The sequence below is a fragment of the Podarcis vaucheri genome (assembly GCF_965113315.1).
Source record: "Podarcis vaucheri genome assembly, chromosome: 9".
NCBI lineage: Eukaryota > Metazoa > Chordata > Lepidosauria > Squamata > Lacertidae > Podarcis > Podarcis vaucheri.
Window position 1 is genome coordinate 2823161 of NC_138767.1, and position 27990 is coordinate 2851150.

General features: G+C 48.6%; 2 protein-coding genes across 3 annotated transcripts in view; one reads left to right on the forward strand and one right to left on the reverse strand.

Moving 5' to 3' along the window:
- LOC309540087 (C-type lectin domain family 4 member F-like) overlaps nt 1-27990 on the reverse strand; it is a gene marked incomplete at its 3' end in the record, with an annotated part of 160155 nt that overhangs the window by 90046 nt on the left and 42119 nt on the right. The gene's annotated exons all lie outside the window — the stretch shown is intronic.
- CDC25B (cell division cycle 25B) lies at nt 38-27700 on the forward strand. Of its 2 annotated transcripts, none has more exons than XM_082236493.1 (16): nt 38-576; nt 5758-5867; nt 7844-7895; nt 13691-13732; nt 14709-14745; nt 15321-15431; nt 15569-15685; nt 16465-16608; nt 17724-17801; nt 19452-19631; nt 20563-20658; nt 20828-20890; nt 21783-21881; nt 23982-24115; nt 24885-24996; nt 25158-27700. In XM_082236493.1, the coding sequence occupies exons 1-16, from the start codon at nt 392-394 to the stop codon at nt 25296-25298; spliced, it is 1701 nt and encodes a 566-aa protein (XP_082092619.1). In that variant the 5' UTR covers nt 38-391; the 3' UTR covers nt 25299-27700. The 2 variants fall into 2 exon arrangements, with proteins under 2 accessions (XP_082092619.1, XP_082092620.1); XM_082236494.1 differs by having other exon boundaries at nt 39-576; nt 19455-19631.

A 27990-nucleotide genomic window follows, 5' to 3' on the forward strand; every position in this document is an offset into this window, starting at 1 on the left:
CGTCGCCGGGCGGAGTTTCCTCGCCTGCATCCTGCCTATAAAAACCCCCCTCGGGGCGCCGCGCATCCTTGCTTCCTCTTGTGCAACGAGCATCTCTCTCCTTTCGCCCTGTCCTCGCAGCGCCAGCTTTTGAAAAGAAGCCTCCGGGATATTTATTTCTGCTTCTCTCCAAAGCAACCATCTCTTTCACCAGGGAGCACTTCGGCGCGGCAGCCTCTCGCCGAGCCTGGATGCATGCTCGTGGGAACGCGCCCCGACACGTGTCTTCGCAGCCGAAGCGGGCAGCCATCATTCCCTCGGATCGGATTCCTCCTCTTTTGATTTTCGCGGCGCTTCGAGAAAGAAACGCGGAGCCTCTCCAGCCTCTCGCCTTTACGCGCAGCAGCCCCAGATGGAGACCGCCCGGGTACCCGCGGGATCCCCCCCGGCCTGCCGCGAAGCCCGGAGATCCAGGAAGACCCTCGGCTTCCGGGCCGTCGGGCCCAAGACCCTTTTCCCGGAGGGCGACGGAGCCGCCGCGATGTCCCCGGTCACCACCTTGGCGCTGAATATGGACAAGCTGACCGGCCTGGGCAGGTAAGACCACGAGGACTAGCGCCTTGGAGGAGGAAAATGGGGGATCTTGCAGGTCCGCGGGGTGCGTGCGTTGTTGCAGGAATTTAGCTTTGCATGTCATTTTGTGCACGCAGGATTTGCCCGAGGGGTGGTATAAAAACAGACTGGGCCTAAAAGGAAATCCATTATTTGGGGGGGGGGTGCGTGTCGCTTTTTGCAAGCGACCCACCAGTCCGATCCTCACGTGCAGTCTTACATGATTTTATTTCACGCGAAAAGGGGGAAGGGTAGTTTGCGGGACGGGACGGGAGGCCACGTGCGCGCCTTTGCAACATTGCAAGGGTTTTTTTTCTGTGCGTTTGGAAAAAAGCAAGAGTCTGTAACCCCCCCCCCCCGTCTTCCTGCCCCCAAACTTCTCTCCTGGGTGGAAAGAGCGAGCAGCTTTTTTGCAGGGTTGGGGGGCGCCCTGGCCGCGTGGGAGCCGGACAAAGGGAGCCTTTAACGGGATCAAGAATGCCGGCGGGGGTCGGAGGCAGAGGGCTGACTGTGGGTATTGGGGGGGGACACGTGTGGGGTCGAGGAGGAATCGGGGTCCCTGCGGAGCTGCAGGAGCCCCCCTAAGGTGGCTGGTTGGGAAAGAGGCCGGAGGCGCCTTTCCAGATGTTGCGCGACTCGCAGCTGCAGGGCCTGGGATTGTGCTGGGGGAGGGAGCGATGGGCCAGCAACATCTGGAAGAGCCCCCCCTCCATTTCTGCTTTACCCCAACCTAAGCACTGGTTAGTTCCCCTTTATTTCTCCATTTTTTAAAAATAAATTTGTATATTCATCCGCAGAGCTCCGGGCAGGGGCAGCAATATATATACAAGATAGAAACTCAAAATGCAGAATAAAGACAAAACAAACCACCCCCTTGAGGTTGAATAATAATAATAATAATAATAATAATAATTTTATTCATACCCCGCCCTCCTCAGCCAAGACCGGGCTCAGGGCGGCTAACAACCAATAATAAAAACAAGTTGATTGAAATACAATTTAAAAAACAAGATTAAAATACAACATTAAAATAATATAGGATTGTCATATATATATATATATATATATATGGGAGACATATAGGGTCTCCTAGAACAGCCCCACTGCCATGCAGGAAATGCAAAGAAACTAAATCTTTCCTTTCCTTTCCTTTCATTCTCTCTCCCTCCACTCCCATTGTAAGAGTTTTGCAGCAGGATCAGGCCTGGGATTATTGGGGCGGGGGAGGGGGCGGCCTTTGGAATCTATCAACATCTGGAAGGTGCCCTGCCAATACCCTAAACACTGATCAGTTTTCCTCTGGGTCGTCCTAGGATTGTAGAATTGCAAGGGGAACCCAGAGGTCCTCTAGCCCAGCCCCACTGCAATGCACGGGGTCTTTCCTCTGCCCTACCATCCTTTCATTCTCTCCCCCTCCCCAAGTGTAAGAGTAACACAGCAGGATCCGGGCCAGACGCCCATCTAAGCCTAGCATCCTGTTTTCCTGGAAGGCCGCAAGAAGCGCTTTGAGCGTGCGCAGACTTATACGCACTCCTGTTTTCCCAGTTCAGGGTTGTGCATCGTGCACCTGATGCATTGAGCTGTGTGGTCCATGCGCTTGTTGAATTTAAGGGCGCTTTTATTCTGGAAGGAGCCTCACCCCCTGCAACACAGTGCATGCTTTCTTGGAAATAACATTTATTTTTGGTCAGATGTGAAACCAGCCATTCCAAACATGGTTGAATAGTGTAAAACTAAACTAAACTGATTCTTTTTTATTTATTTTAAAGCAAGTTCTAATAATGTTTTCATGAAGGCAAATAAATAAACAGATGTGTAAAAAACCAACAACCCACAGTGACCACACTCTAACCCCTTTGAGTGACATCTGCTAGACCAGGTATGGCCAAACTTTGCTCTCCAGCTGTTTTGGGAATACAATTCCCATCATCCCTGACCACTGGTCCTGTTAGCTAGGGATGGAGGGAGTTGTAGTCCCAAAACAGCTGGAGGGCCACGTTTGGCCATGCCTGCTCTAAGCACTGTGCCACACAGCCTTTAGGAACTTGCATGCATGCGCTAGAAACGAGATCCATTGCTTTTTCCATTTGTCTTGTGGGATTTTACTGTTGGCTAATGTGTGGTGCCCTGCTGAATAATCACATGCAAGATGGGGGGTCTGGCTGGTGAGAGGAGTATTGTGGGGGGGGGGAAGGAGGCTGTGGTTGGTCAGGGGCCCTGTCAATATACCATTCCCCCCCCCCCACTCCATGCAACCATCTTGCCTCCATGTTGGAGAAGAGAACTGGTTCATCTGAGTTTTGGGTGGGCAGCCCTGAGGCTTTCTGAAGGGAGTTTCCCTTTTGGAAAAAAATGTGCATTAGGCTGTAATCCTAAGCATGCATATTTGGGCGAGGGGGGGGGCTAGGAATGGGTTGGAGCTGCACACATGTGCTCAGCAGCGGGACAGGAAAATCAAATGGGGATTTATCAAAACCTAAGTTCAGTTGTTAAACCCAGGGCATAGGGTGAAGTCCATGTAAACCTGCTTTCTTCGGTTGCTTTTTAAATGCTCCCTTTTGTCTTCCTCCAGTGGTTGCATGCATGCATTCTTCATTCTCCCCCCACTCTCCCCCCACTTTGTTCTAACCTCTTCCTCTTCCCTCCCTTCTTTGAAACACTCTTTCCTGCCTCCTCGCAGTAGGACTGTTTGCCTGCACAATGTCACTTCTGTTCAAAAAGAAGAAATAATGCGTGCTTGGAGTGTGTGTGTGTGTGTGTGGTTTCCTCTCCCTCCCCTGCCAGGGTGTGCAGCAGAGCAAATAATGTTTGCATGCCTTTCATGTGGCAGGGGCCACGCACAGGACTTTTTATTTTGTTCTTGCCTGGTAGAAGCAAAAGGCTTTGCAGAAAAATTGGCTCTTGTGAAACTGCGACTGCATGACTGTTTTTATAATTATGGTGTCTGTAACCTGTAACAGGATTTTTTTGGGGGGGGGATTTTGACAAGAGCTGCTTTGCAGCCCCACTAGTAATATTGAGGCTGTAATCCTTTGCTCAGGAGGGGTTGGCAAGACCTTCTATTTTTTTTGGAGTAGAGGAAACTGCCTTAACTGTGACTCAGGCCTTTTGGGGTTCATCTGTCTCGGTCTCCCCAGCTGCTGTTGGACTACAAATCCCATCATCTCTTAGCTAGCAGGGCCAGCAGTCGGGGAATGATGGGATTTGTAGTCCAACAACAGTAGCAGCTTTGCAAGGTTAGGAGTATCTCCCAGGGAGGAGGGCTGAGGTGGAGTGCAGACTGGGGATAGCTCTGTCGGTAGAGCATGAGACTTGTTAATCTCAGGGTCCTGAGTTCGAGTACTGCGTTGCCAGGGGTTGGACTAGATGACCCCCGTGGTCTCTTCCATTTCTACACATCTGTTTTTCTACTCGGTGAATTGGGTGCTGGAAAGGCCCAGTTTGCAATCTGAACACATGTGTGGGGGGGTGTTTGTTGGAGGGGGAACTACCGCTCAGTGGGTAGTGAAGCCCCTACTGTGTATGGGAGAAAAAACTCCTAGATTTAGCAGAGAAGCCACTTTTCTGCCTGCACAGAAATCAGCACTGGACTTAAAGCACAACGACAGGCTGGTGGGGTCTCAGGTCAGACCTTAGACCAGCCCCTTCCCTTCTCCTGGGCTCTCTGTGTTTTCACCCACTCCCTCAGGAGTTTTGGCAAGAACATTTTTTTTTTGCAGCTGGGTGGAGGGAGAGGAAATGGGGGCGAGATATATTATTTTATCTCTGGGCCTGCAGTTAACCTTGCCCAGCAGCCTCTCCCATCAGTGAGCCGACCTGCCCCGTAAGTTAATCATTGAGCAGCTGGCATCTCGCTGTGGCTTACGATAAGGTGCCTGGCGCTCTGTACGTTGCCCAGAGACCTGAAACTTGGTGCGCCCCCCCCCCAAGGTCAAGCGGAGCTGTGACAATCTGGAACCAGCAAACATGTCGGTCTCTCCTTAGTTTTTAAACGGGAAGTTGCAAAGGAGTGAGCAAGCTTTCTATGTTTCACAAAACTCTTCCCCAGATCCTTTTTTCGAAAAAAGTAAAACAGGGAAGTTAGTTTAAAGGAGCGCGACTGCAGCACATTATAGACTTAAGGTGGGAAGCTCTGGGTTCAAATCTACGCTTGGCTGTAACGCTGATCTTGGGGCTGAGAGAGTGGCTGGCCTAAAGGGAAAAGGTAAAGGACCGCTGGACGGTTAAGTCCAGTCAAAGGCGACTATGGGGTTGCGGCGCTCATCTCGCTTTTTCCCCCCACCCCAATTTTTTTTATTCATTTTATAACACAAATAAACAACACAAACAGAAAAACAAACAATACAAACAGGTTCTTGTCTTATCCTTATTTTTTCTAAACATTGTTAGGTGGGCTTCCCCAAGTCCCCCCTATCTGATTTTCATTTCACCTCATCTTTAGCAGTTTACATATCATAATTTCTAACCATTTTTTTTATCACACTTACTTTAACCATAAAAAACCTTCACATTTTATCACTTACAAATAATGCTACTTTAAAATACACTATCTTCTACTTCTAACCCTACAGCCTAAATCCACTTCCAAAGCTATTCTAAGATTTAAATATTAACATATTTTTTTCAAATATTCCTTAAACTTCTTCCAATCTTCTTCCACTGTCTCCTCTCTCTGGTCTTGGAGTCTCCCGGTCAGTTCGGCAAGTTCCATATAGTCCATCATCTTCATCTGCCATTCTTCGATAGTTGGTAAATCTTGTTTCTTCCAATTCTTCGCTAGCAATATGCTCACAGCTGTTGTGGCCTTTTTGGGGATTTCACCCCCCACTATACCAAGTAAAAAGGCTTCTGGTTTTTTAATGTGTTTTTCTGCACTTTTTTCAGTTCGTTATAAATCCTTTCCCAGAAGTCTTTTACCTTGGGGCACGTCCAACACATACGGACATGGCTGCCTTGGAAGGACAACGTGATTTTAAACAAAACAGAAGCTATGCTTTTAATATTTGATATTTTATTATGTTTTTATATAGGTTGGGAGCTGCCCAGTCATATGGGTGGGCTTCCACTACTGTTATCATTAATAATAATAATAATAATAATAATAATAATAATAATAATATATTCCAAGGTTCTTAATCACTGGTCTTTTCTCTTCCCGGTTTGCAGTGATTGTGACACACCCAAGAGAAGGAAGCGACTGGGCCTTGACTTCAAGAAAGAGTGGTCCTCGCAGGATTCCGTCTCCTCCGAGTCCTCGCAGGAATCGGGAGATTCAGGTCGGTGTTTGGAGGCGGCTGCCAACTGCCTTCCCCAAATGGGGCTCCTGGGCTTCACTAAACTATGTCATGGGGGTGTTAAGAAAAAACTGCCTGCTCACTGTGTGCAGAGAGATGGGAACAGCCCCTGTTGAATTGTCTTCCAACCTTGTAATAATAATAATAGTAGTAGTAGTAATAATAATAATAATAATAATAATAATAATTTTTTATTTATACCCTGCCCTTCCCGGTGCAAAAACCAGGCTCAGGGCGGCTAACAACAAATTTAAAACACTTTAAAACACTTAATTATAAAAGCAGCATAAAATACAGTATAAAAACATGAATAACAGTATGGAACTTTAAAACGGTGCTGGGCAGAATCATCGAATCATAAAGTTGGAAGGGACCCCCTGCAAAGCAGGGGAGACTAGTGTGTCTCCCCTACATTATGTTAAATAATAATAATAACTAATTTTGTATCTCCTTTCACCCAATGATCACAAGGAGGTTTGCAATATAAAAACATAAAAATGCATGTCATAGTAGCAAACAAAAAACAACCGACCCCAATTAAAGCGAAAGGAGTGGCTCTTATTCTCTGGGAAGAGCAGTTCTGACTGGGGTCTTTTATGGGATGCTTGTCTCTTTCTCTGATTAAACATGCCGATTTTGCCATCTCGGTTAAGCCTGTTAATTCTAGTAGGCACCCTTCCATTGCCGGTCATAATGGGTCTTTGGGCGCAGGCGAACTCCCCTGATCTCTTAGGGTGCAAAGGCAGCTAACCGCTGGTCCTCCAGTTAAGCGTGGGACGAAAATTCCCACCATCCCTGACCATTGTCCGCAGCATCTGGTGCTGATGGGAGTTGTCGTCCAGAGATTCCCTGGAGGGCGCCAATTTGGGGAAGCCTGAACAGAGAAAGATTCCAGAGGGGTTCCTGGACCATATCAGCAAGCCTTTAATCTGTAAAAGCAGGGCATTCCCCAAAGCATCTGAGACTCTCCTAGGAGGTGGTATCCTGCAGTTGCAGATCAGAGGTTGGCATGGCCTGAAGCAGACGATCTGTGATCCAGGATCACAGATTCTGTATGATCTGGGATCAGGAGAATGTGCGGCCTTTTGCAGGGTGGCTGAACTCAGACGAAATCGATTATCTAGACTATCAGATTGTCATCGCTGCACCAAGTCCATCCCTTTTGTTGCATTAATCCAGGGGTCAGCAAACCTTTCCAGCAGGGGGCCAGTCCACTGTCCTTCAGACCTTGTGGGGGGCTGGACTATATTTCTTTTTTTGGGGGGATGAACAAATTCCTATGCCCCACAAATAACCCAGAAATTGCATTTTAAATAAAAGGACACATTCCACTCATGTAAAAACACACTGATTCCCAGACTGTCCATGGGTCGGATTTAGTAGCTGATTGGCCCAGATCCGGCCCCTGGGCCTTAGGTTGCCCACCCATGCATTAATCAAACTAAACAGTTTGAACCATTTTCTTTAGTGGGTTGTGCAAGCTGCAGTTCTGAAGGATGCTTTTTATGGGGTAGGGGGCACGGGGGCTCAGTTTATGGAGCTTAAGGGGGCGGTGGCCAGAGTTTTTTGGGGTGTGGGGAATTTCAGTTCAGTAATACCTGGAAAAGTCCAGGGTTTCTGCGTACCTGGAACACAAGAAGTGCCCTTCTCCTTTCCCAGCCCTGAATCTTTGTATGGCAGCCCAAATATATGCCCTCTCTCTGGTTCCCCGTTCAAATGTTTGCACCCCACCATTATCCCATAAGCTCCCCAAACCTAATGTGCCTTTTGGAGCCTCTTTGCAGCTCTTCTTGAGAAACGTCTAGTTTTGTCAGTCTCTTTCTTAGCAGAATGTGAAGAGAGGAACCCCACGGAAGACCTCAAAAGCTGGGGGGCTCCCTCCCATCCCGGCGGCCTTAGCGATACTCCTCGTATTTCTCTTTCCTCATGTGAACGTCTTTTTGTTGTTGTTGGCACAGGCCTGGGCCTGGATTCCCCAATGGAGCCAGAGCTGGAGATCTTGGAAGATGTGTAAGTTGGATATTTTTTTTGCTGATCCTTGGAGGGTAGGGAGGTGTTGGTGGTTTGGTTTCAGCCCCCAGCAGAAAGGCTTTAAGTACGGATTTGATGGAGCGTGAAAAAGCGTTAATCCCGAGGCTCCGTCTTTTGATGCAGTTTGCTGATACGCAGTTTTAGTTTGCTAGCTTCTTGGAACAGAAAGGGCCCAAGGGCTTTTTCCAAGAAACAACAGCAAATGGCTCAAGAATTGTGTTGTGGAAGGGGAGATTTTTGGGTTGCCTTTCGTTTTGCTTTTATTAGGTATTCTTCTTATATATATTGTGATTTTATGTCGTGAACCAGCCTGAGGTCATATGATTATGATTATTACAACTGGTAATAATAACTAATAATAATAATGAGATCTACCCGTAGATTTCAGGGTGGTTCACGACATAAAATCACAATATATAAAAGAAGAATAAATAATAATAATGATAATATCAGTTTCTGGAAACGGCAGGAGGAAAGTGTTGCTCTTGCGTTCGAATCCTGCTTGCTGGTTTCCCACAAGGCATCTGGTTGGCTAATGTAAGAACAGGATGCTAGACAAGATGCCCCTCTGGCCTGATCCTGCAGTCTTTTATTACATTTTTCCCTGCAAGTGTGGCAATTCCAAATGGCGGCCAGCTGGGGAATGTGGGTCCTGACCTTTTTCTGGTGAAGGGGATAAGAGTTCTTGACTCCCTCGGTGGAACTGTGTTTGCTGGAAAACAAAAACAAGGGTCCTCTCTCCACCAACAAGGGTCCCCTCTCCACTGTTACTCAAAATGATCTAGCCTTGTCGAGGAAAGGACCACAACACGGCAGCTTCCCCTAATTTGAAACCTGTGTCATTCTCAAGAAGTGTGAATTCCATTCCTGTTAACCGCAATCTGCTGTGGCATGGACTTGCACCCAGAAGGCATCTCCTGAAGTTCTTCAGCAGGAGCTATGTTGGGCACTAAAAAAACAGTTTCAGATCTGTAGTTCAGCCTAAGGGGGCTGAAACCTAAAAGATTTGGTTCTAATCTTTGGGGATTGATCGAACCTTCCTGCATTTGCTGGAGAGGGTGATGTAGCTGGTTTCAGGTTTGCTGGGTGTGTGGCAGGTTTAAGGCTTGGCTGTTTTCAGGTGAATTTTCAAAGCTAAGGATGTGTTTTCTTGCCCTCTTAATCCCTTTACTGCTTGTGGATTGGGGTGGCCTTTGTTCTCTCCTCGGATGTATTTGAAGTGCCCAGATTTCAGTACTTTGAAATGCTGGTCTTCGCTGGAAGTTTGCATCCACTGTGACTAATCCATTTCCCATATCGCACCGGCATTCCAGGGTGCGCCAGAATGCTGTTCTGTGCCTAGGGCTGCGCGCAACAGTCCAAAAATCTGCTTGCATGGCCTCCGGTAGCATAAGTAGAGAATCTGTGTTCAGGCGCTTGAAATCATTACCAAATCTGTAGGGTGTGCAATGCACTTAATGGATGCAACAAAAACAGCATGAAATACAGTATAAAACGTGAATAACAGTAAATTCAGAATTCAAAATCAGTTTAGTGGGGAAATCCATCCAATAAACATTAGATGATCACCAGGGCTAGCTGGCTGAATTAGTCCTACTTGGGCCAGCGAGGAGACCAGGGGAGAATTAGCTGTGGGATCCCAGAGCGGGTAAAAAAGGGGAGGGGGAGGGAAGGAAGGGGACTAAAAGATCAGGCTAAGTTCAAATTGAAAGCCAGGTGGAATAGCTCTGCAGAAGGAGGTCAAATCCTGCAGGGCCCTGGTCTCATGGGTCAGAGGATTCCACCAGGTCGGAGCCATCACTGAGAAGGCCCTGGCCCTGGGGGAGGATAATCTGACTTCCTTAGGGCCCGGGACCTCTAAACTATGGTATTCATGGACCTTAAGGTCCTCTGCAGGGCAGACCAGGAGAGTTGGATGAGGTCCCTAGAGTCATCTAGTCCAGTCCCCTGCAGTTAGGGCCAGGCTTCCCTCGCCTCCAGCGAGCCGAGAGGGGTTGACAGGTGTGGTCTTGTGGGAAAACAGGCCTCTCCCATCTCCCAGCAGCAGATTTGAGAAAAACCAGTCTCCGTGGGAGAATTAAGAGCGCTCCACCTTTGCCAGCAGAAAGCAAAAAACTTTGGGCCAGGCCGCTGCCAAGAGATGGTTCAGGGGTTGGAAAATGAAAACTTCTTCCCCAACCAGTATTTTTGAAACCTGCCCTCCAAAAAAATGGGTGTGGGGCTGCGTGGGTGGACCCCTGTCTAGTTCTTTGGACTTGATGGGTGAAGGTCTTAACTGCACTCCTGACGGTTTCCTGTTGTTGTCGATGTCTTCAGAGTTTAACAGGAAAAACTCTGCAAAGTTGCGGCCAGGATGATGCTGAGAGTTTCCTTTCAAAAGGTTGCTTTGCTTTCGAAAGGCTGCCTGCTCTTACCCTATCTATTTATTTCGTAAAATTTGTACAGTGCCAGATTGAAGAAAATAACACTCCCACCTCAAAGTGGTTTGCAAGCAGTTAGGAAAAAAAAGATGAAATTATCAATGGGAAAAACCAACCACAACAACAATTTAAGACAGTTAATAAAAAGTGTGTGTGTTGGGAAACCACAGTGAATTGCATTTTTTATTTTACTTGAACCCTCAATATGCCAGGGACTCATTGGGCCTGGGGAGGGGGTGAAACATGTGTCCTTTGGGGGTCTTTTTCCTTCAGGTTATCCCCCCCCTTCTGAACCACAGAAGTCTGGGTCTTGCTGAAAGTTCTGCAGCTTTTAATCTGTCGCTGCAGCTGATCAGTTTGCCAACATTTTCGAAACTTGATTAAAACTCCCCCTCCCCATTAGTTGGAGTTTTTTTTTGGAATTAAGGCAAGTTCATATGTTTCGCTCTCAAAACCCGGCAACTGAATACACTGTTGACACACTTTTTTTGCTGGGCAAAATGTGTCCTGTTTCCCCATTCCTAAGGCACCTTTTTGAGATCATGCAATTAGAAGCTTCTCTTGCTTCCCACAACCAAAGAGATTTTTTAAAAAGGGTTCGGCTAGGTCTTTTTAACAAGTTAAAAGTCCCCTTTTGCACCTGCCCTGTGGGGGTGGGTGGGTGGTTTCTAGCCTGGCAGCTGCAAGGCGGGTGAATGGGGATCGGAGACAGATGGTTGAAACTCCACCCGCCCCCTTTATTGAAGCAGGGAACATCTGCCTGGATTTCTGAGCTGCAGCCTCTTGGTCTTTTGAGAGAAAAGCTTGCATTCCTTGGGAGTGTCCAGTTGAAGGACCTTAAACACTTCTCTCCTCTTCTGCCTCCTTCTCTTGCATTCATCCATCTTCAAAGGTGTCGGGAGATGCAACAGGCTCCCCTCTTGAAACGGGGGCTGCTTCAGTGAGGCCTTTTGTACTTGGGGGACAGACGCAAAGGGGGATCTGCTAGGCTGCGACTTGCTTGTGTGCAAGTTGAAGAGGGGGAATGGCAGGAAAGCCTTGGAGAGAGGTCCCCCCGCATCTAGGTGGCTTGTGAGAAGTGGCCTTCCATTGGGGGGGGGGGAGTTAGTTCTGTTCCCTTCCTATTAGTATTTTCATTTTCTGTATTTATATCCCAGCTTTTCCTCCCAGGAGCTCAAGGTGGCATCCATTCTTTTCCCTCTTCGTTTAACCGCCCCCATACAACATCCCTGCAAGGAGGCTAGGCTGAGATAAGATAGCAAGGGGGCTGAGCTGCGGGATTTGAACCCATGCCCTTGTCTGGCACTGTAACCAATACATCGCACTGTCTCTTTTGCCTGCGGTGGGTGGAGATTGCCTTTGTGAAGAGCCTGCAGCGAGGGGTTGGGTGGACTTTGAATCCTTTTTCCTTTTGGTTGGGACCTGCGGGTTGTGGGCTGTGAGCCCAGCCCGGCCAGGTGTCCCTGGAGGCGCAGTGACTTGTGTGCAGTGACTCTAGAGCAGGCTTCCTCAACCTCGGCCCTCCAGATGTTTTGGGACTACAACTCCCATCATCCCTAGCTAGCAGGACCAGTGGTCAGGGATAATGGGAACTGTAGTCTCAAAACATCTGGGGGGCCGAGGTTGAGGAAGCCTGATCTAGGGCAACTCTGTGCGATTATGCAGCAAGCCAGCCCTGGACCACTGCACTGGCCCAAATAGGACTAATTTAGCCAGCTAGCCCTGGTGATCATCTAATGTTTATTGGATGGATTTCCCCCCTAAATTGATTTTGAATTCTTGATTTATTGTTATTCGCGTTTTATGCTGATTTTCATTGCATCAATTAAGTGTTTTAAATTTGTTGATAGCCACCCTGAGCCCGGTTTTCTGAACCGGGAATGGCGGGGTATAAATAAAATTTTATTATTTACTATTGTGCTCGGATCCTGCTTGCCAGTTTCCACGGGCAACTGGTCGGCCGCTGTGTGACTGGGCCAGATGGGCGACTAGCCCTGATCCAGCCACCTTTGCCATTCTTATAAGTGATCTGCGGCGCGTGGCATTTTCTGCAGCCCTGGCTGAATTAAGCCGAACCACCGATTCTCTGTTGCAAATATTGCTTAACGGAAGAGGGGAATTACCTTACTCAGAAGGCTGGCGATGGGCGTGTGTGTTCAATAGCTGGGAGCGGGATTGGGTTTGTGCCACGTAGCTGGCAGATGGCACCCGGAGAGTCCCCACCCTGATTCGCAACAGCACCCGCTGCCATGGGAATGCCCTTCTTCTCCCCACACTTCCATGCAAAAAGGGATCTTTGATCCCCTTTCCTGGAGATCCTTGAACCAAGGCCCCCTCCCTCCTTGCCCAAAGCTGGCAGCAGCTGGCAGCCGCTTTCATGTCTCCACAAAGACCACCCTGCAACCGCCGGGCCACGCTTATTAACTCTCGAATGGCCACAGCGCAAGGGGGCCCAGCTCAGGGCAGCTGGGAAACGGTGTGTGTGTGTGCGTGTGTGTGAAACCACTGCACAGCGGGAGACAGGAATGGCTGAACATGGTATGGCTATAGAGGAGCGCATTCTGAACTCGGCACAAAGAAGCAAGACATTGGGCAACTGTGCTTTTAGTTTCTGAAGTGCAGAGTTGAAAAAGAAAAATTCGTAGCTGGTCAGCTGATGGCCTTTTTTGGTGAATTGCTTGATTTAGAGAGCAGGCGAGGAAGAGGCGAGGCGACAGAAGTTTACGACAGGGGAGAAAAAGGGTGGGGAAAAGTTTTCTTCCCTCTTCGCCTAACGCTTGAATTCAGGGATATCCGAGGCAGCTGCATGTTGGGAGATTCGGGAACGAAGTCCACCCGTCCATTAAACTGTGGAACTCCCTGCCACAGGAAGCAGTGCTAGCCACTAAACTGGATAGCTTTAGAAGTGGATTAGGAGAAGGAGGAGATGCTTATGGCCACAATGGCTCTGCTCTGCTTCCACAGTCGCTCCTGAATCCCACTTGCTGGAAACCACAAGAAGTGGGAGCGCTGCTCTTGTGTTCGAATCCTGCTTTGTAGATTTCCCTTTGGGTCCCAATGGGTCGTGGCCATTGTGGACTAGTTGGGCCTGATCCAGGAAGGGTCTTTTGATGGTCTTAAGTTGTGTACCTTCTTTATGAATGGGAGGATTTCTGCCTCCCTCTCTGCTTTTGGGGCAACGCAGCCTGGATTAGGGTGTAGCTGGCCCTGATTCGCACCCACGCCAGCCCACACGGCACCCTTGGGAGGCTATTGGCCTCCCCCCCCCCAGTCAGGGACCCTTGCAGCAACACATTGGGGGTGCCCCTTGGCACTGAGCGAAACATGCATGATTTTCCTGTCTTCATCCAACAGGTTTGAGAGGAACATGTTTGGGTCTCAGCGAGTCTTCAGAAAGTAAGTGCTTTACATCCTAAAGTGGCACAGTGACCCAGGGAAGCCCCCTTTCCCTCCCCCTTTCTCCTTTGAGATGCTCTCAAGCCCCCATCCTTGAGGGCTTCACCCCCCCACCCACTCTTGTCTTGCTTAAGAAACCATCTGCTACCTTCTGCACGTCGCCTGAGCACGCCAAGACTTGCAGACGCTAATAATATTTCAGGGTTTATTATCTCCAGGTTCCTGGGGCTGGTGGGTGGGCTTTTTTCCTGTCTCTGCTCATTATTATTATTATTGGCAAGGCTCCCATTATGGCGCTGGGGAGATTGAACTAACTAGGTCGCCTATGCATGCAGCAGAATTGAGCAGCAAGGTTTTCCTGGTCTGCATGCAGGAAGCTGCCTTGTACTGTCTTAACTCAGTATTGCCTCCACTGATTGATAGCTGCCCTTTGGGATTGTTGAGGTGTTGTTGAGAGGCTGCAAATGTCCCTTGTGGAAATTGCTATTGCATGTGAAGGAGAATTTATCAAGCGGGACTCACAGCTGTTCATTTGACATTCTGCCTTTGCGCACCCAGAAAGTGTGCTTCGGGGTTGGACTAGATGACCCTTGGTGTCTCTTCCACAATCCTACAGTTTTATGATCCTCTGAAGGGAAAGGACTCAGAGACGCAGTCCCTTGCCTGCAGCTAGAGGCGGGACAGTCAGGAGAAAACTTTTCTGTCTGTGAGTCCTCTGAAAGTATCAGCCAGTCCTTAGATTTGGCAGAACCCGAGCAAATACCTATTTATCCCGTTCCAGATAGGAATATCTTTTTATGGAACATTGCAAAGTGATTTTGAGAATAGAACATCCATGATAAACACAGCAGTTTCATATGTAAAAAACAACTTTTGAAACCTTTCTAAATAGATTCAGAGTAGGATAAAAATTTCCAGTGGGAGAGAGTTCCAAAGTCCGCAGCTGACTATGATTTCCCTCTTTTTTTCCTTGCAGTGATTATCTTCCCATCAGAAGAATCCAGTCTTTGCCGGTAAGTTTACCAGCTGTTTTTTTAAACCAGGAAACTTCGCTTGGTGCCTCCTCATCTTGAGAAGTGGGGAGAGAAATATTCTGTACATGCTCAGGAGCAAGGGAGTCTTTGTGCAGCTAGGCCTAATCTTTCAAAATAATAATAATAATAATAATAATAATAATAATAATAATAATAATAATAATAATTTAATAATAATAAATTTATACCCCGCCCTTCTGGATGGGTTTCCCCAGCCACTCTGGGCGGCTCCCAACAGAATATTAAAAACATAATACAGCATTAAACGTTAAAAACTTCACTAAACAGGGCTGCCTTCTGATGTCTTCTAAAAGTCAGATAGTTGTTTATTTCCTAGACATCTGATGGGAAGGCATTCCACAGGGCGGGAGCCACCACCGAGAAGGCCCTCTGCCTGGTTCCCTGTAACCTCAGATTGAGAGAACAGCCAGAAGGCCCTCGGAGCTGGATCTCAGTGTCCGGGTAGAACGATGGAGACGCTTGTCCTGTGGGGTTGCCCATGAGAATCTAAACCTGAGTGCAAAACTCATCCTGCTTGACTTGTGGCTTGGCAGGTGCAGTTTCTGGGTTCGAGTCCCACGCTGAGGAACATTTCCAACTGCAAGGAATTCAACAGCCCAGTGGCTGCCAAGACGGACTCTGGCCTCCAAGGCAACGGCGGAAATGTAAGTGGTGAGAAATGTGCCTTCCTGGTGCAACCCCCTACCCCCCCCTCTCCGCCCACTGCGCAGCGCTGCTGAACGGGCGACTTCCTCGCGTCCTTCCGAAAGTTGCAGCGCATCTCTGCTTCCTCCCCCTGCAGGAAGGCGCCATCTTCAAGAAGCCCCTGCGACCTGTGGGCAGGTTGTGCCTCTCCGGTGGTGGGGCTGGCAAGAAGGACCCCTTTGCACAGAGGCCAAACTCTGCCCCAGACCTCATGGTGAGTGTGCTTCTTTTGGGTAAGAGCAATACTCTCTGATTTATTTGTTTTTCTGCAGTTTTTGGTTGCCTCTCCTTGTCTAATTCTTGGCGTTAAAGCCAAGATGGATTTTTGGTTCTCAGCCGGATGATAACTGTGCTTGTGACTCTCAGCTTAGGTTAGATGCAGACATGCACAGTTCCAGGAGTTGCTGCGTTTTGGGAGAACATTTGCCATGTTGAGCATTGCACTCAATTCTTCGTCAATACCCACCATTGGGGGGGGGAGAAAACTGGTTTTGTTGCAGAAGTGGCAAGCATAGAAACCCCCCAGGTTTTTCCTTCTTTTGCAGCCAATTGATACTGCCAATTAAAGTCACATAACTGAGTTAAGCAGGTGTTAGTCTAGACAGACCCCGGGTGGGAGATCTCCTGGGATTCCTGTTACATCCTGCTGCCATTGTTCTACGTTTGATGTGAACAGGATATGCCCATAATAAAATAGACAAGGTGGAGGGGAAAGTTGCTTTGAAACAAACACACAATGGTGGCTTTTTCAGCCCCCTCCCATTTCATGTCTTTCACTGTTTCATGTTTTCCTCCTCCCTCCTGTCCCTTTTTCCTCTTGTGCCGTGTCTTTTAAAGATTGCAAACCCAAGAGTAATGCTACTGAATTTATTATTATTATTGTTGCTGTTATTATTATTTTTAAAAGCCACTCTGGGAGCCTTCTCGTAGGGCATAAAGGATTTTAATAAATGCAAAATGTCTTGATGGTTCTGTTTTCCTTGCCCCTTTCAGTATTCGAGCCCAGAGAAAGAGAACAGGAGCCCAGGGTCTGATAGCCATGTCTACCTCCGCCGCTCATCCTTGACCTCCTTCATGGTTGACGAAGATAATGATGACGATGGGTTTTTGGAAATCCTGGATGAGGAAGACCTGAAGGTAAGGCCTTTAAGATCCTATCTTGCGTCAAAGAAAGCAAAGTTCTGTCTGCTTGAACTGCAATCCCAAGCAAGGCCGACTTGGGAGTAGGTTTCAGTGGTGCAAATTCCTAGAGAAACCTGGTTGGCGTTGCAATTTAACCTTCACAGCTCACTCTGCAAACCTCAGCCATTTCCGCTGCTGTTTTTTGATGTCTGTGTGCAAACTGCTGTTTTTTGTTGAGTTTTCTCCAAAGTCACAAAATTAATTAGACTTGTAGTTGTCTGCTTGTTAGGCATATAGAAGGGGAAGAGCTGTGCTAAACACAGCTGGCCGATTTTTGAACTTGTCTTTGTGACCTGGATAGAAAATACACTATCAGTATTGAGGTTTTCTCTGAATTCTGTGTGGAGTTTGTCATTGCTTGCAGCTCGGACTCAACAGAAGGCAGTTTTTTGTAGAATTTCTAGAAAATTTTGTAGAATTTTGTAGAAGTCCCAAGGGAACAGCGCTGTGGGTCTGTGCAAGGACCGCCTTTTGGTATGACATTCATATTCCAACCTTCCTCCGAGGAAGGTAATGGTGGCTCCCATAGTTCCATTTTCATCCTTGCAACAGCCGTGTCAGGGAGGCTAGGCAGAGAGATGTCAGCTGGCTGAAGAATCACCCTGGTGAGCTTCATGGCTTAAGAGGATTCGAACCCTGGTCTCCCAGGCTCTAAAACCACAAGTAAAGAATCCTTGGCAGATCTCTTGTAACTTGATGCAGTAGCGTCACTACATATGGCAGATTCGAATATACAGATAAGAGTACTGTCCTGTGTTGTATGAGGGGCAGCCATCAAAAAATGGCACAGAAATCAGCTAGTACAGAATATTTTGTTCTCCTAAGTTTTTAAAATCGGCTGCTTTGATTTATTGGCTTTGTTTTTAAATTCCTTTACTTCGGATGTCTTCTGATGTGTTTTGAGGCTGCCTGCTTGTTAGATTTAGCCACTTTCTCCTTTCGTATCGCTGTTGGGTTTTCTTTGGGGTTCCCCTGCCCTCTCTTTCCTATTGCACAAACCCCCAGCCTGGGGTGGGGGTCTCCTGAGCCAGCCCCGCTTCAATAAATGGGTCCTACCTTCCCTCCTCCAGGGCGATGGAAATTTCCCGTTGGGTATGGAGAACTTGCTAATGGCCCCTCTGGTGAGGAAGGAAGATGAGTCCAGCCTGGTACGTGACAGTGCCGTGTTAACACCCTTTGTTTGTCCCTGTCCCCCCCCCCTCCAAAAAAGAATTTATTTTGTGGGTGAACAAGGTCTTGGTACTGGTGTTGGCGTGGCATTTTAAGGAAGAGAAACTTCAGCTTGAAGGCAGGCCTTCCTTCTCTCTCGTTCTTTCCTCTCCTGAAATCCCCATCTCCTTCCCCAGTGGGGAGTGGTGGTGGGATGACAACGGGTGGTAAGAGCCGGAGGACTGGGAAGAAGATGTGTTGGAAGATCAAGAGGCAACAGGGCTCAGTGAGCAGGGAGAGACCGGGGAAGAGAGCAGCCCAGAATTGGAGGCAGAAGCAGGAGAGAGGTAGAGATGAATCTCCAAGAACCAGGAGAGGCGTGAAGAGGGCGGAGGAGAGGTTGGTTCACAGAGGCACAGTCTCCGATTGCTTGGGGGAAATCCTGGAGAGGAGGATGCTTAGGAAGCTATGGGGAGTCAGGGACCTTCAGTCTCAGCAACTGCTTCATGGGGGAAGACCTACCGGAGATGAGTTGCTCTGCTCATTAGGCCTGACACCCCTGTGCAGATTGTGTGTGTGTGTGTGTTTTTTTTTTTTTTTGTTTGCTAATAAAGAGTTATTGCAGTGGGGTGCTCTGGATAAGCTAGGACCGGATGGCCACCTGGCCTTCCAGCTACTTGCTGAGATTGAAACTATCTGCATGGTTAGCCTGTTCCAGTGATTCCTATGTCCTGGCAGGGGCTGATTGGAGTTGTGGTTCGAAGCCTCTGGAGGTTGCCAGGTTGGCAAAGCCTTGCCCCACTTTTGTGAGGGGAAAGACAAATTGATTCAAGCTTTCCCCATGTGGACCTTGAATCTTGCTAAGAAACAGCGGTGGAGAATTTCTAGAATCGTTGTGTTGGAAGGGTCCTGAAGGTCATCCATTCCAGCCCCCTGCAGTGCAGGAAAACGCTTTGTCTCAGGCCTTTCCTCCTGACCCCGCGATATTTCCACAAACAATATATTTTTCGAGGCCATGTGAAATGGCCTTGTCTTTGTTGCGTTTTTAAAAGTCTACATACTGTGTTTTTCGCTTTATAGGACGCACCGGACCATAGGACGCACCTTGTTTTAGAGGGGGAGAACAAGAAAAAAAAATTCTCCCCCTCTCTGCGTCGCTGAAGGGGCGCTGCGCAGAGAGGGGGAGAATTTTTTTTCTTGTTCTCCCCCTCTAAAACAAGGTGCGTTCAGTCGCCTTCAGTGAAGGCAACCCGAAGCCTCCGGAGCGCAGAAGGAGTTCCCGCTCTGCTCCGGAGGCTTCGGGTTCCTTTTGACCTGCTCTTTGGGCTGGCGGGGGGAAGCCCGGCTTTCCCCCACCGCCAGCCCCAAAGAGCAGGTCGGGGAGCAGCGGAAAGGCTGTGCGCAACCTTCCCACTGCTCCCTGAGCTTGTCGGGGCTGGCGGGGGAAGCCCAGGAGCCCCCAGCCAGCCCCAGGGACCACACATTCGCTCCATAAGATGCACAGACATTTCCCCTTAGATTTTAAGAGGAACAAAGTGCGTCTTATGGAGTGAAAAATACGGTAAATAAAAAGTACCGCGCCAAGGTCTGTCTCTCTTTCATGCAGTATTGGAGTCTTACGATTTCCCTCTTTCTCCCCCAAACTGAAGCAGAGCCCCCTGGGAACTGGCAAATGCCGCCGTCTTTTCCGCTCCCCGTCCATGCCCAGCGCCGTCATCAGGCCCATCCTGAAGCGGCTGGACCGGCCCCAGGACAAAGAGACGCCGGTGAAAAACAAGAGGCGGAAGAGTCTGGCTGGCGGCGCCATCGAAGAGAAGGAAGAAGAGCCGGTAATTCATGCAACAGAGGCTGCCTCAAAAGGACGTGGGAAGAGGGAGGGTTGAAGGCGGCAATAAAGGGAACAGGGCCTTTGTAGGGGTGGCTCCCTGCTTGTGGAATGCTCTCCACATCTGACGCCATCGTTGCATATCTTTAGGCGCCAGGCAAAAGTGTTCTTCATTCACCAGGCCTTTGGCTTTGAACCATCTGCGGCCTTTTTGCAGGGATATTTTAATGTAGTTTAAACTTTCAGATTTTTCTTTTTAACGTGTGTGTTTTGCTTAAGATGTTGGAGGTTGCTTCAAATTACTGCAGCAAAAAAAGCAACTAATGAATTTAAATAATACATTTGGGGGGAGGCAGGCTGCTGATGTGTAGGCTTGTTGTTGTTTAGCCTTCCAAGTCCTAGGGCGCCTTCTGGCCTGGTCTTTTAAGATGGGTTGCCACGTATTTCTTGTGAGGTTTTGCTCAATTTCTGGGGGCTGCATCAGAAGAAAGGGGTGACAGTGGCTTTTTGTACACTTGTTGTGGCTTTGTTTATTTCATTTTACAAGATTTGTGTAGCGCTTGACTGCGACGAAAGTTTCAAAGCAGAATATAGTGATAACATTATCAGTTGTTATTTAAAAAGCAAAAACCTGGGTGGAGATTCTGATGTAGCTTCTGCCCAAATGACTTGCTTGAGCCCATTGCTGGCGCCCAGGAAGGAGTCTTTGCCGGTTTTAGTGGGAGAAAGTCCCCACCTCTGGCCTTCTGGGTGTCAGTGATCTACAACTCCCACCATGCTTTGCCATGCTTGCTGGGGCTGATGGGAGTCCCAGTCCACCAGCGCCGTACAGGGCCGATGGTTCCCTACTCCTGATCTCGGATGCTTACTGGGTTTGGCATCCTGGATGTGGCCGTGCAGCCTCCCTAACAGTCCTTCTCGTCCGCTTTTCCTAGAAACCTCGGCTGGTTCGCTCTCGCTCCTGCTGCCCCAGCGAGATCGCAAACATCTTGGACAATGACCACCGAGAGCTGATCGGAGACTTCTCGAAGGTACTGGCAAGAACCCCTGCAAACCATGTTAGGTTATGCAATGCTATGCGTGTACTGCCTTTTGGCCAAAAAAGACTGCTCACCGTACCAGTGCAAACACGAAACAATGCAAAATCGAATGAAATCGTAGCGTTTCAGAAGGACTAAAATGCATTTCTTTACCTTCCAGGCTTACGTTTTGCAAACGGTGGAAGGGAAGCACCAGGACCTCAAGTACATCTCTCCAGAAATGGTGAGCAAGCTCAGAATCCAATATTCCAGGCCGCTTCTTCCTCTTTCGCACAAGCGACCTGTAGCTCTGCTTTCCGCAGCTGTTGGGGCCACCACCTTGGAGACCTTGCTTTAGCCATGGATCTTGTGCCCCAGTGCAACTGTTCAAAAATACCATAGTGGGGGAAGGAGAGCTGGGAGGAAATTCACATCTAGACACCGATGCGCCCTGGTTCTGACCAAACTCTTCCTAGAGCAAAATATACGCCAGGAGGCTGAGTTTGGTCATAATTTAGTCTACACTTCAGAGTTAACACTAAAAACATTACTTCTGGAACATGAGCCACCATAGTCACTAGAAAGCCATTAAAATTTGTGTCCAGGGCTTTTTAGACTCCTACCAAATCCTACCTATCAATTTGATTTTTGATTTCATCGTTACTGACGTTTTATACCGTATTTTATGCTGTTTTTTGTAGCATCCATTAAAGTGTTTTAAATTTGTTGTTAGCCGCCCTGAGCCCGGTTTTCTGAACCAGGAAGGGCGGGGTATAAATAAACATTTATTATTATTATTATTATTATTATTAGAGCATATATTTAAAGTAGATAAATAAATGAGCAAATTAAATGAATTTGGATATGCAGAAGATGATAAATTTAAGGAAAGAGGGGGAAGGAAGTCGAACTTTGAAATGTTAAAATGATGGTAGAACTAATGAAATGTACAAACGTGAAAAGTATAAATAATAATAATAATAATGATGATGATGATGGTGAAGTCTGGCACCAGTGGCCTCTTCCAGGCTGCACTCCCAGGATGGCAGCAAGCAGTGCTTAATGTCTCGGGTGCAAAATAATACAAGTGATTCTATATATATGGCTTATTTTTTACTATTGTCGCTTGCCCGCAGATGGCTGCTGTTCTGACGGGCCAGTTCAGCAACCTCATTGAGAACTGTGTGATCGTGGACTGCAGATATCCCTATGAATACGAAGGAGGCCACATCAAGGTGAGCCCCTCTGCCTGCTTGAGGTCACCGGCTGGAGTCGGGTGCTGGACTGTATCTGCCCTGGGTTTGAGGAACCTCCCCTGTCCCAAGCGCAGCTCAAAGGGCTGGGGGATCGCCCTGCCAAAGTCCTGCCCGGTTTGGGACCCTCTAGGTGCCAATAAAACAACGTCCATCTCAGGTTGGACACAGGGCACCAGCGACTACCTTTTTGTAGTACTGTATTTTTCGCCCCATAAGACGCAACGCACTGGCCCATAAGACGCACCTAGTTTTTTGGGGGGGAAATAAAGGGAAAAAATTATTTCCCCCCAGGTGCGCTGCGCTACACCAGGAGCTTGGGGCGTGCGGAGCTCAGCGTGCCCCAAGCTTCTGCGTGCCGGCAAGGTCTCCGCTAGCGTGGGAGAGCCGGGCGCCTCTCCCAGGGCTAGCGGACCCCTGCGCTACACCAGAAGCTTGGGGCGTGCTGAGCTCAGCGTGCCCCAAGCTTCTGCGTGCGCGCAAGCAGTCCACTAGCCTTGGGAGAGCCGCGGGGCTCTCCCAGGGCTAGCGGATCGCTGCGCTACACCAGGAGCTTGGGGCGGGCTGAGCTCAGCGCGCTCCAAGCTTCTAGGTGCGCGCAAGCAGTCCGCTGCCGCCCCAAGCCTCGCGCACCTGGTGGGACCTCCTGCCGGGCGCGCGAGGCTTGCAGGCATTCGCCCCATAAGACGCACCCCGATTTCCCCTTCATTTTTGGAGGGGAAAAAGTGCGTCTTATGGGGCGAAAAATACGGTATTTTAGTTGGGTCGTGTTGCCAATGGCAGCTGGTTGCTCCTTCCATACGGCGCCCCACCACTGGAAACCCCAATACGTGGTGCTATTCCCAGTGGGGGCATTTGTGGGGTGGGGGCAACCCCTCAAAAGCCAAACTAAGCTTGTTTTTAAAGAAGAGAATAAGCCCAGTATGCCTCCTGAGAATTACTTCTGACCCCTGAGGTTCGTGGCCCCATCCCTTCGTGTAATTTTGGAGGTGGAAGGGGACACCAGGGGTCATCTATTCCAGCCCCCTTCACTCCCCATGACCGACTTTGGAGGGAAAACAAAACCTTGCACCATTTTTCTCTCTTATCAAATTGTGTTTTCCTCCCTGTGTCCTCAGTGTTTTGTAAACTGTATATTGATGGATGCTTTTTTAAAAAAATCAATCAGTGGTGGCCCTTGCATTTGGTCTTGTGTTTGGCACTCTTGACGTGCAAAAAGGATTTCTTTTGCTCTGGCAACCCCCCCCCCCCTGTGAGGAAGGCTGTTCCTGTTGCCTGCAGAGTCTTGCCTTCAAGGCTACCAGAGGAAGTCTGGGAAGTGGTGACCTTTCATCACCCCTTGTCCCCATGATCAATGTCCAGCTCTTCAGCCGCTAGCTTACTTAAACTAGACTGCATCTCCAACAGAGATTAAAAATACATTAAAATGTCATTAAAAACTTCCCTGAACAGGGCTGCCTTCAGATGTCTTCTAAAAGTCTGGTAGTTGTTGTTCTCTTGGACATCTGGTGGGAGGGCGTTCCACAGGGCAGGCGCCACCACCGAGAAGGCCCTCTGCCTGGTTCCCTGTAACTTGGCTTCTCGCAGCGAGGGAACCGCCAGAAGGCCCTCAGTGCTGGACCTCAGTGTCCGGGCAGAACGATGCGGGTGGAGACGCTCCTTCATTTCATTTCATTTCAAGTTCAAGAGTCCTGGCAAAGCACAAAACCCATACCCCTATAGAACTCTATACTCCTGGACTAGCCGAGGGCTTGTTGACATCTTCCTGTCCAGGGGGTTGGGCTGGATAGCCACTGGGGGGTCCCTTCCAACTCTGATTCTACAAAATTGGAAAGTATCACGCTAGAAACTTAGCATCGAGTGGAAGTGAGAGTCTTTGGTGGGAAGTCTGAGTCTTGCTCACTACAGAAATCTTTGTTCTCTCAAGATCGATTCCCTTATTTCAACAAGCTTCGTATTCTGTTGCATACCTGCACTTAAAAGTGTGTTTTGCGCTCCAGGTGTGGAAGGGAGGGAACTGGTGATGCTTTTTGCTATGGGTCTGTTTGATGGATCCTGCCCTGACCCTGCCTTTCTCTCCAGGGCGCTGTGAACCTTCCTCTGGAAAAGGATGTGGAAGAGTTCCTTCTCAAGAAGCCCATCGTGCCGTGTGACCCGGCAAAGAGGGTGATCGTTGTTTTCCACTGCGAGTTCTCCTCCGAGAGAGGACCCAGGACGTGAGTAGCTTCTGCCACCTCCTCTCCTGAAACCCAGCCACTCCCAGTTTTTCTGAAATAGGTGTTTTCAGATTTTCGTTTCCTTCAGGACTAGGGGCTTGAAGAGTAATAATAATAATAATAATAATAATAATTTTTATTTATACCCAGCCGTCAGGGTGGCTAACACCAATAAAATCACAGTAAAAACATAATAGGGGGAAAAGAGGCGGGGTTGAGGGGAAAAAAAAAAACAATTTAAAATACAGGTTAAAATGCAATTTAAAATGCAGCGCAGCCTCATTTTAAAATAGCTGATAAATCAAGACCTTAAGGGGAGGGAAGCATAAGGGTCAGACCGAGTCCAAACCAAAGGACAGGCAGAGCAGCTCTGTCTTGTAGGCCCTGCGGAAAGATGTCAAGTCCCGCAGGGCCCAAGTCTCTTGTGACAGAGCGTTCCACCAAGTCGGAGCCACTACTGAAAAGGCCCTGGCCCTAGTGGAGACCAATCTGACCACCGTGCGACTCGGGACCTCCAAAGTGTTGTTATTTGTGGACCTTAAGGTCCTCCGCGTGGCATACCAGGAGAGGCGGTCCCGTAGATACGTGGGTCCTAGGCCGTATAGGGCTTTAAAGGTCAAAACCAGCACCTTAAACCTGACCCTGTACTTTTAGTCCTTTGATGCCCAGAACAGCAAGAAAACTGTATATGTGTGTGTGTGCGTTTGTGTGTACCTGCATCTCCGTATTTAAGATTATGTGTGTTAACAATTTGCGCTCTCCTCCATAGGTGCCGTTTTGTCAGGGAAAAAGACCGGGCCAGCAACGATTACCCTTCCCTGCACTATCCTGAGCTGTACGTCTTGAAAGGAGGCTATAAAGAGTTCTTCCCGCAATATCAAGTGAGTTTTTTGCGATGGGCTTAGACAGGTGGACTGGAAGGTGTGCAAAGGAGGGCAACCAAAATGATGTATATATGAGACCTAAAAATTCTTATAACAGTAGCAACCCCCCAAATAAACTAAGCACTGTTTTTTCTCCTCTTCCTTCCCCCCCAAACCAGATGCACTGTGAACCCCAGAACTACCGCCCGATGCACCACAAAGACTTCAAAGAAGATCTTCGCAATTTCCGCCTGAAGAGCCGCACATGGGCTGGGGAGAAAAGCAAGCGAGAGCTATACAGCCGCCTCAAGAACTTCTAAGGCGGGGAGGGAGTGGTTGGGAGGGGGGGATATTTGGGGAGAGGGGCTGCTGCTGCAGGAATTAAGGAGCCAGCCGTTTTTCCCTCACACATTTAATTCAGGGTGGACTTCTGCAGCGCAGGAAAAACAATCGACGTTTCTTTTTCCCCCACTGACTGTGCTCATTTGGAGACTTCAGATTCTGGGATTTGCTTTTTGGGGAGGGTGGGGGGAAGTCGCAACTGCTTGTCTAAACAGCAACTCCAGCAATAGCGATACCTCTGGGTCCAGCCGGCTGGAACCTGCCTCAAAAGCTGTGAATCTCCCTCTGCCGGCTTGGGTCTTTTTCTCTCTCTCCGACCCCGGAGACGTGCTTCTATCGCCAGCTTTTGAGCCTTTTCTCCGGGAGAACTTGGGGGAGAATCTGCCGCACCCTCCGGCTTGTGACGCCGCCTCCCTTCAAGAGGGGGGGAAACTAGGCAGCTATTGGGAAACGGCCACTATAGGGGCAACGAGGAATCCTGCCCCACAAACTGCATAGGAAGCGACATTGAGGTTGTGCATGGTCTGTTGTGCATGAGCCCCATCGAAGGGCCTGTCCGCTTGGAGGCGAAGATTTCAGAGGCCAAAATGCACCCGGGAAGCAAGTCCTTTCTTCTCTCCTACCCCGGGACTACCATTGAAAAGAAACGCAGTAAGCCCGCCTGTGCTCCTGAATCTGCCTCCCACCTCTAGTTCATCCACCCCAAAGTGTGGGCGCAAAGGTTTATCAGCTCTGTCCACAACGAAAGCTTCTTTCCAGTTGCACACCACAAAGGACCGGGGGGCAGATGTGGGGAGAAAGCACTTAGAAGGAACTCTTTAGTTTGCACAGATTCCCACGTTCTGTGTTTTTGCAACGTTGAAATCGGAAAGTAGAACGACTTGCTGTTGTTTTTTTTAATGAAGTTGTGGGATATATCACTCCTATCAGGCTCTTCTGAACACCTTTTTATGTTTAATTCAGATACAGAAGAATTGTAGATTTTGCGTGTGTTTTTTAAAAAAATTGGGGAGTGCTTTTAATTTTTTGGTTTTTACCGCAAACCCATTCTACCAGTCCTCTTTATTTCCACCACATGTGGCAGATGTATGGAAAACAGAGATGTACCTTTTAAATTTGGATGCAGTTTATTTATAATGAGCCCAGGATGCTGGGCAGAGATGTCACAGAAGTTCTGAGCGGAAGGGAAACATTTTGAAGAAAAAAAATACTGCATCTTAGTATTTGGGGGACTGTCCTCTACAAAAAGCCCCCAGCTCCCCCCCCCCAAAAAAAAACCTGCCAGTATCTGGGTGACAAGGAGTCTAATGGGCTTCAGTATTAGGAATTTTAGCAGTACTTGGCACTTGGAACTATCTCCCTGCCCTGGAAACCCCACCCTAGAGCTCTGAAGAAACCTCTTGTAGCTTGACTATTTTTGGGATTGGGGAGAGGAAGAGCCCTCTACCTGAATGCTGTATGTTTCCGTCTAGAGAAAAAGGACTTTCCGTTAACTGATTTGTAGCGTGAGAGGCCAGGCCTTTGCTCACTGGTCAGGCTTAGATCTGTGGCGTTTCGTGTGTGCCACCAAATTGTTGGAGACTCTAGACTTCGAACTGCTTACTGCCCGTTGGTGGCTTCCAACTTGCGTGCGTGCGTGTTGCACTTTTCTCTTAATAAACCACCTCCACATCACTGTGATGAGTCCTGCAGCCATTGCTAACCAGATGCCTTGGGACTACAAAACCCATCATGCACCTTGTCTGGCTGGGGCTGATGGGCAATGTATTCCCAAACGCCTGGAATGGCGCGCGGTTCCACTGCCATTGTTGACCGACCTAATTCTGGACGCGGCTCGGACCCGGTTGCTGTGTCTCCCGCGTCTTCACGGTGGCGCTTAATCTCTGCAAGTTGGGAGCCATCGCCTCTACTGTGAATCCTGCATCCCTGGCTCACCTCCTGGGTTGCAGGGAACCGGGGAATTGGGGCCCTCCACCTCACGCTTGAAGTTCCCGCTGAGACCCTTCTCTGATGCAGAGGAAAGGTTCTATTTGTGTGTGTGTATATATATCTATTTATGCTCATGGTTCATGATCCTGAAGCCCACACTTTTGGGTTTTCTCTGCGTCGGGGTGACCATCTGTAAAACTCTTGATTCCGGTTTGGCATCAAAGTGGGTATTAAACTTTTGTTTTCACCTGAGGGGGGAGAGGGGCTCCCGGATATCGCAAGAATGATGATTGTTTGCTTTGTACATACACCCAGGGTGTGCTCTCTGCACCCCTTGACATTTCTTCCATTGGAAAAAGGAAAAACGCTCTTTTTTTGTCCCTTTGCCCCACCCCTAACGCTGCCGTGTGTAATCAGGGAGTGAATAAACTGCGAAGCTGTTTCAGAAAAAGTCTCAAATGCTGGTCTTTGTGCAGAGCTTTCCTGGCAAGCTGCGGTGGTCGCTCCCGTTTGAAGCGGGAGATTCACAGAATCGCAGAACGGCAGAGTTGGGAGGGAACCCAAGGCCATCTAGTCCAGCCCCCTGCAATGCAGGAAACACAGATTTCCCCCTCTATTGTGTGAATGCAACTTGACTGGGGTTGGTGATTTGTCCACAGGACTAGTGCTTTCTTTCTTTGGGGGGGGGAAGTAGGGGTACGCATACCCCTAAACATTTATTGGGGGGCAGTATTTCAATAT

Excerpts from the sequence above, each read along its gene's own strand:
- CDC25B (XM_082236493.1), top strand. The coding sequence starts at position 392 with ATGGAGACCGCCCGGGTACCCGCGGGATCCCCCCCGGCCTGCCGCGAA. Across the intron at positions 7,896-13,690 it reads CTGGAGATCTTGGAAGATGT|GTTTGAGAGGAACATGTTTG; the intron begins GTAAGTTGGATA and ends TTCATCCAACAG. Across the intron at positions 14,746-15,320 it reads GAAGAATCCAGTCTTTGCCG|GTGCAGTTTCTGGGTTCGAG; the intron begins GTAAGTTTACCA and ends GTGGCTTGGCAG.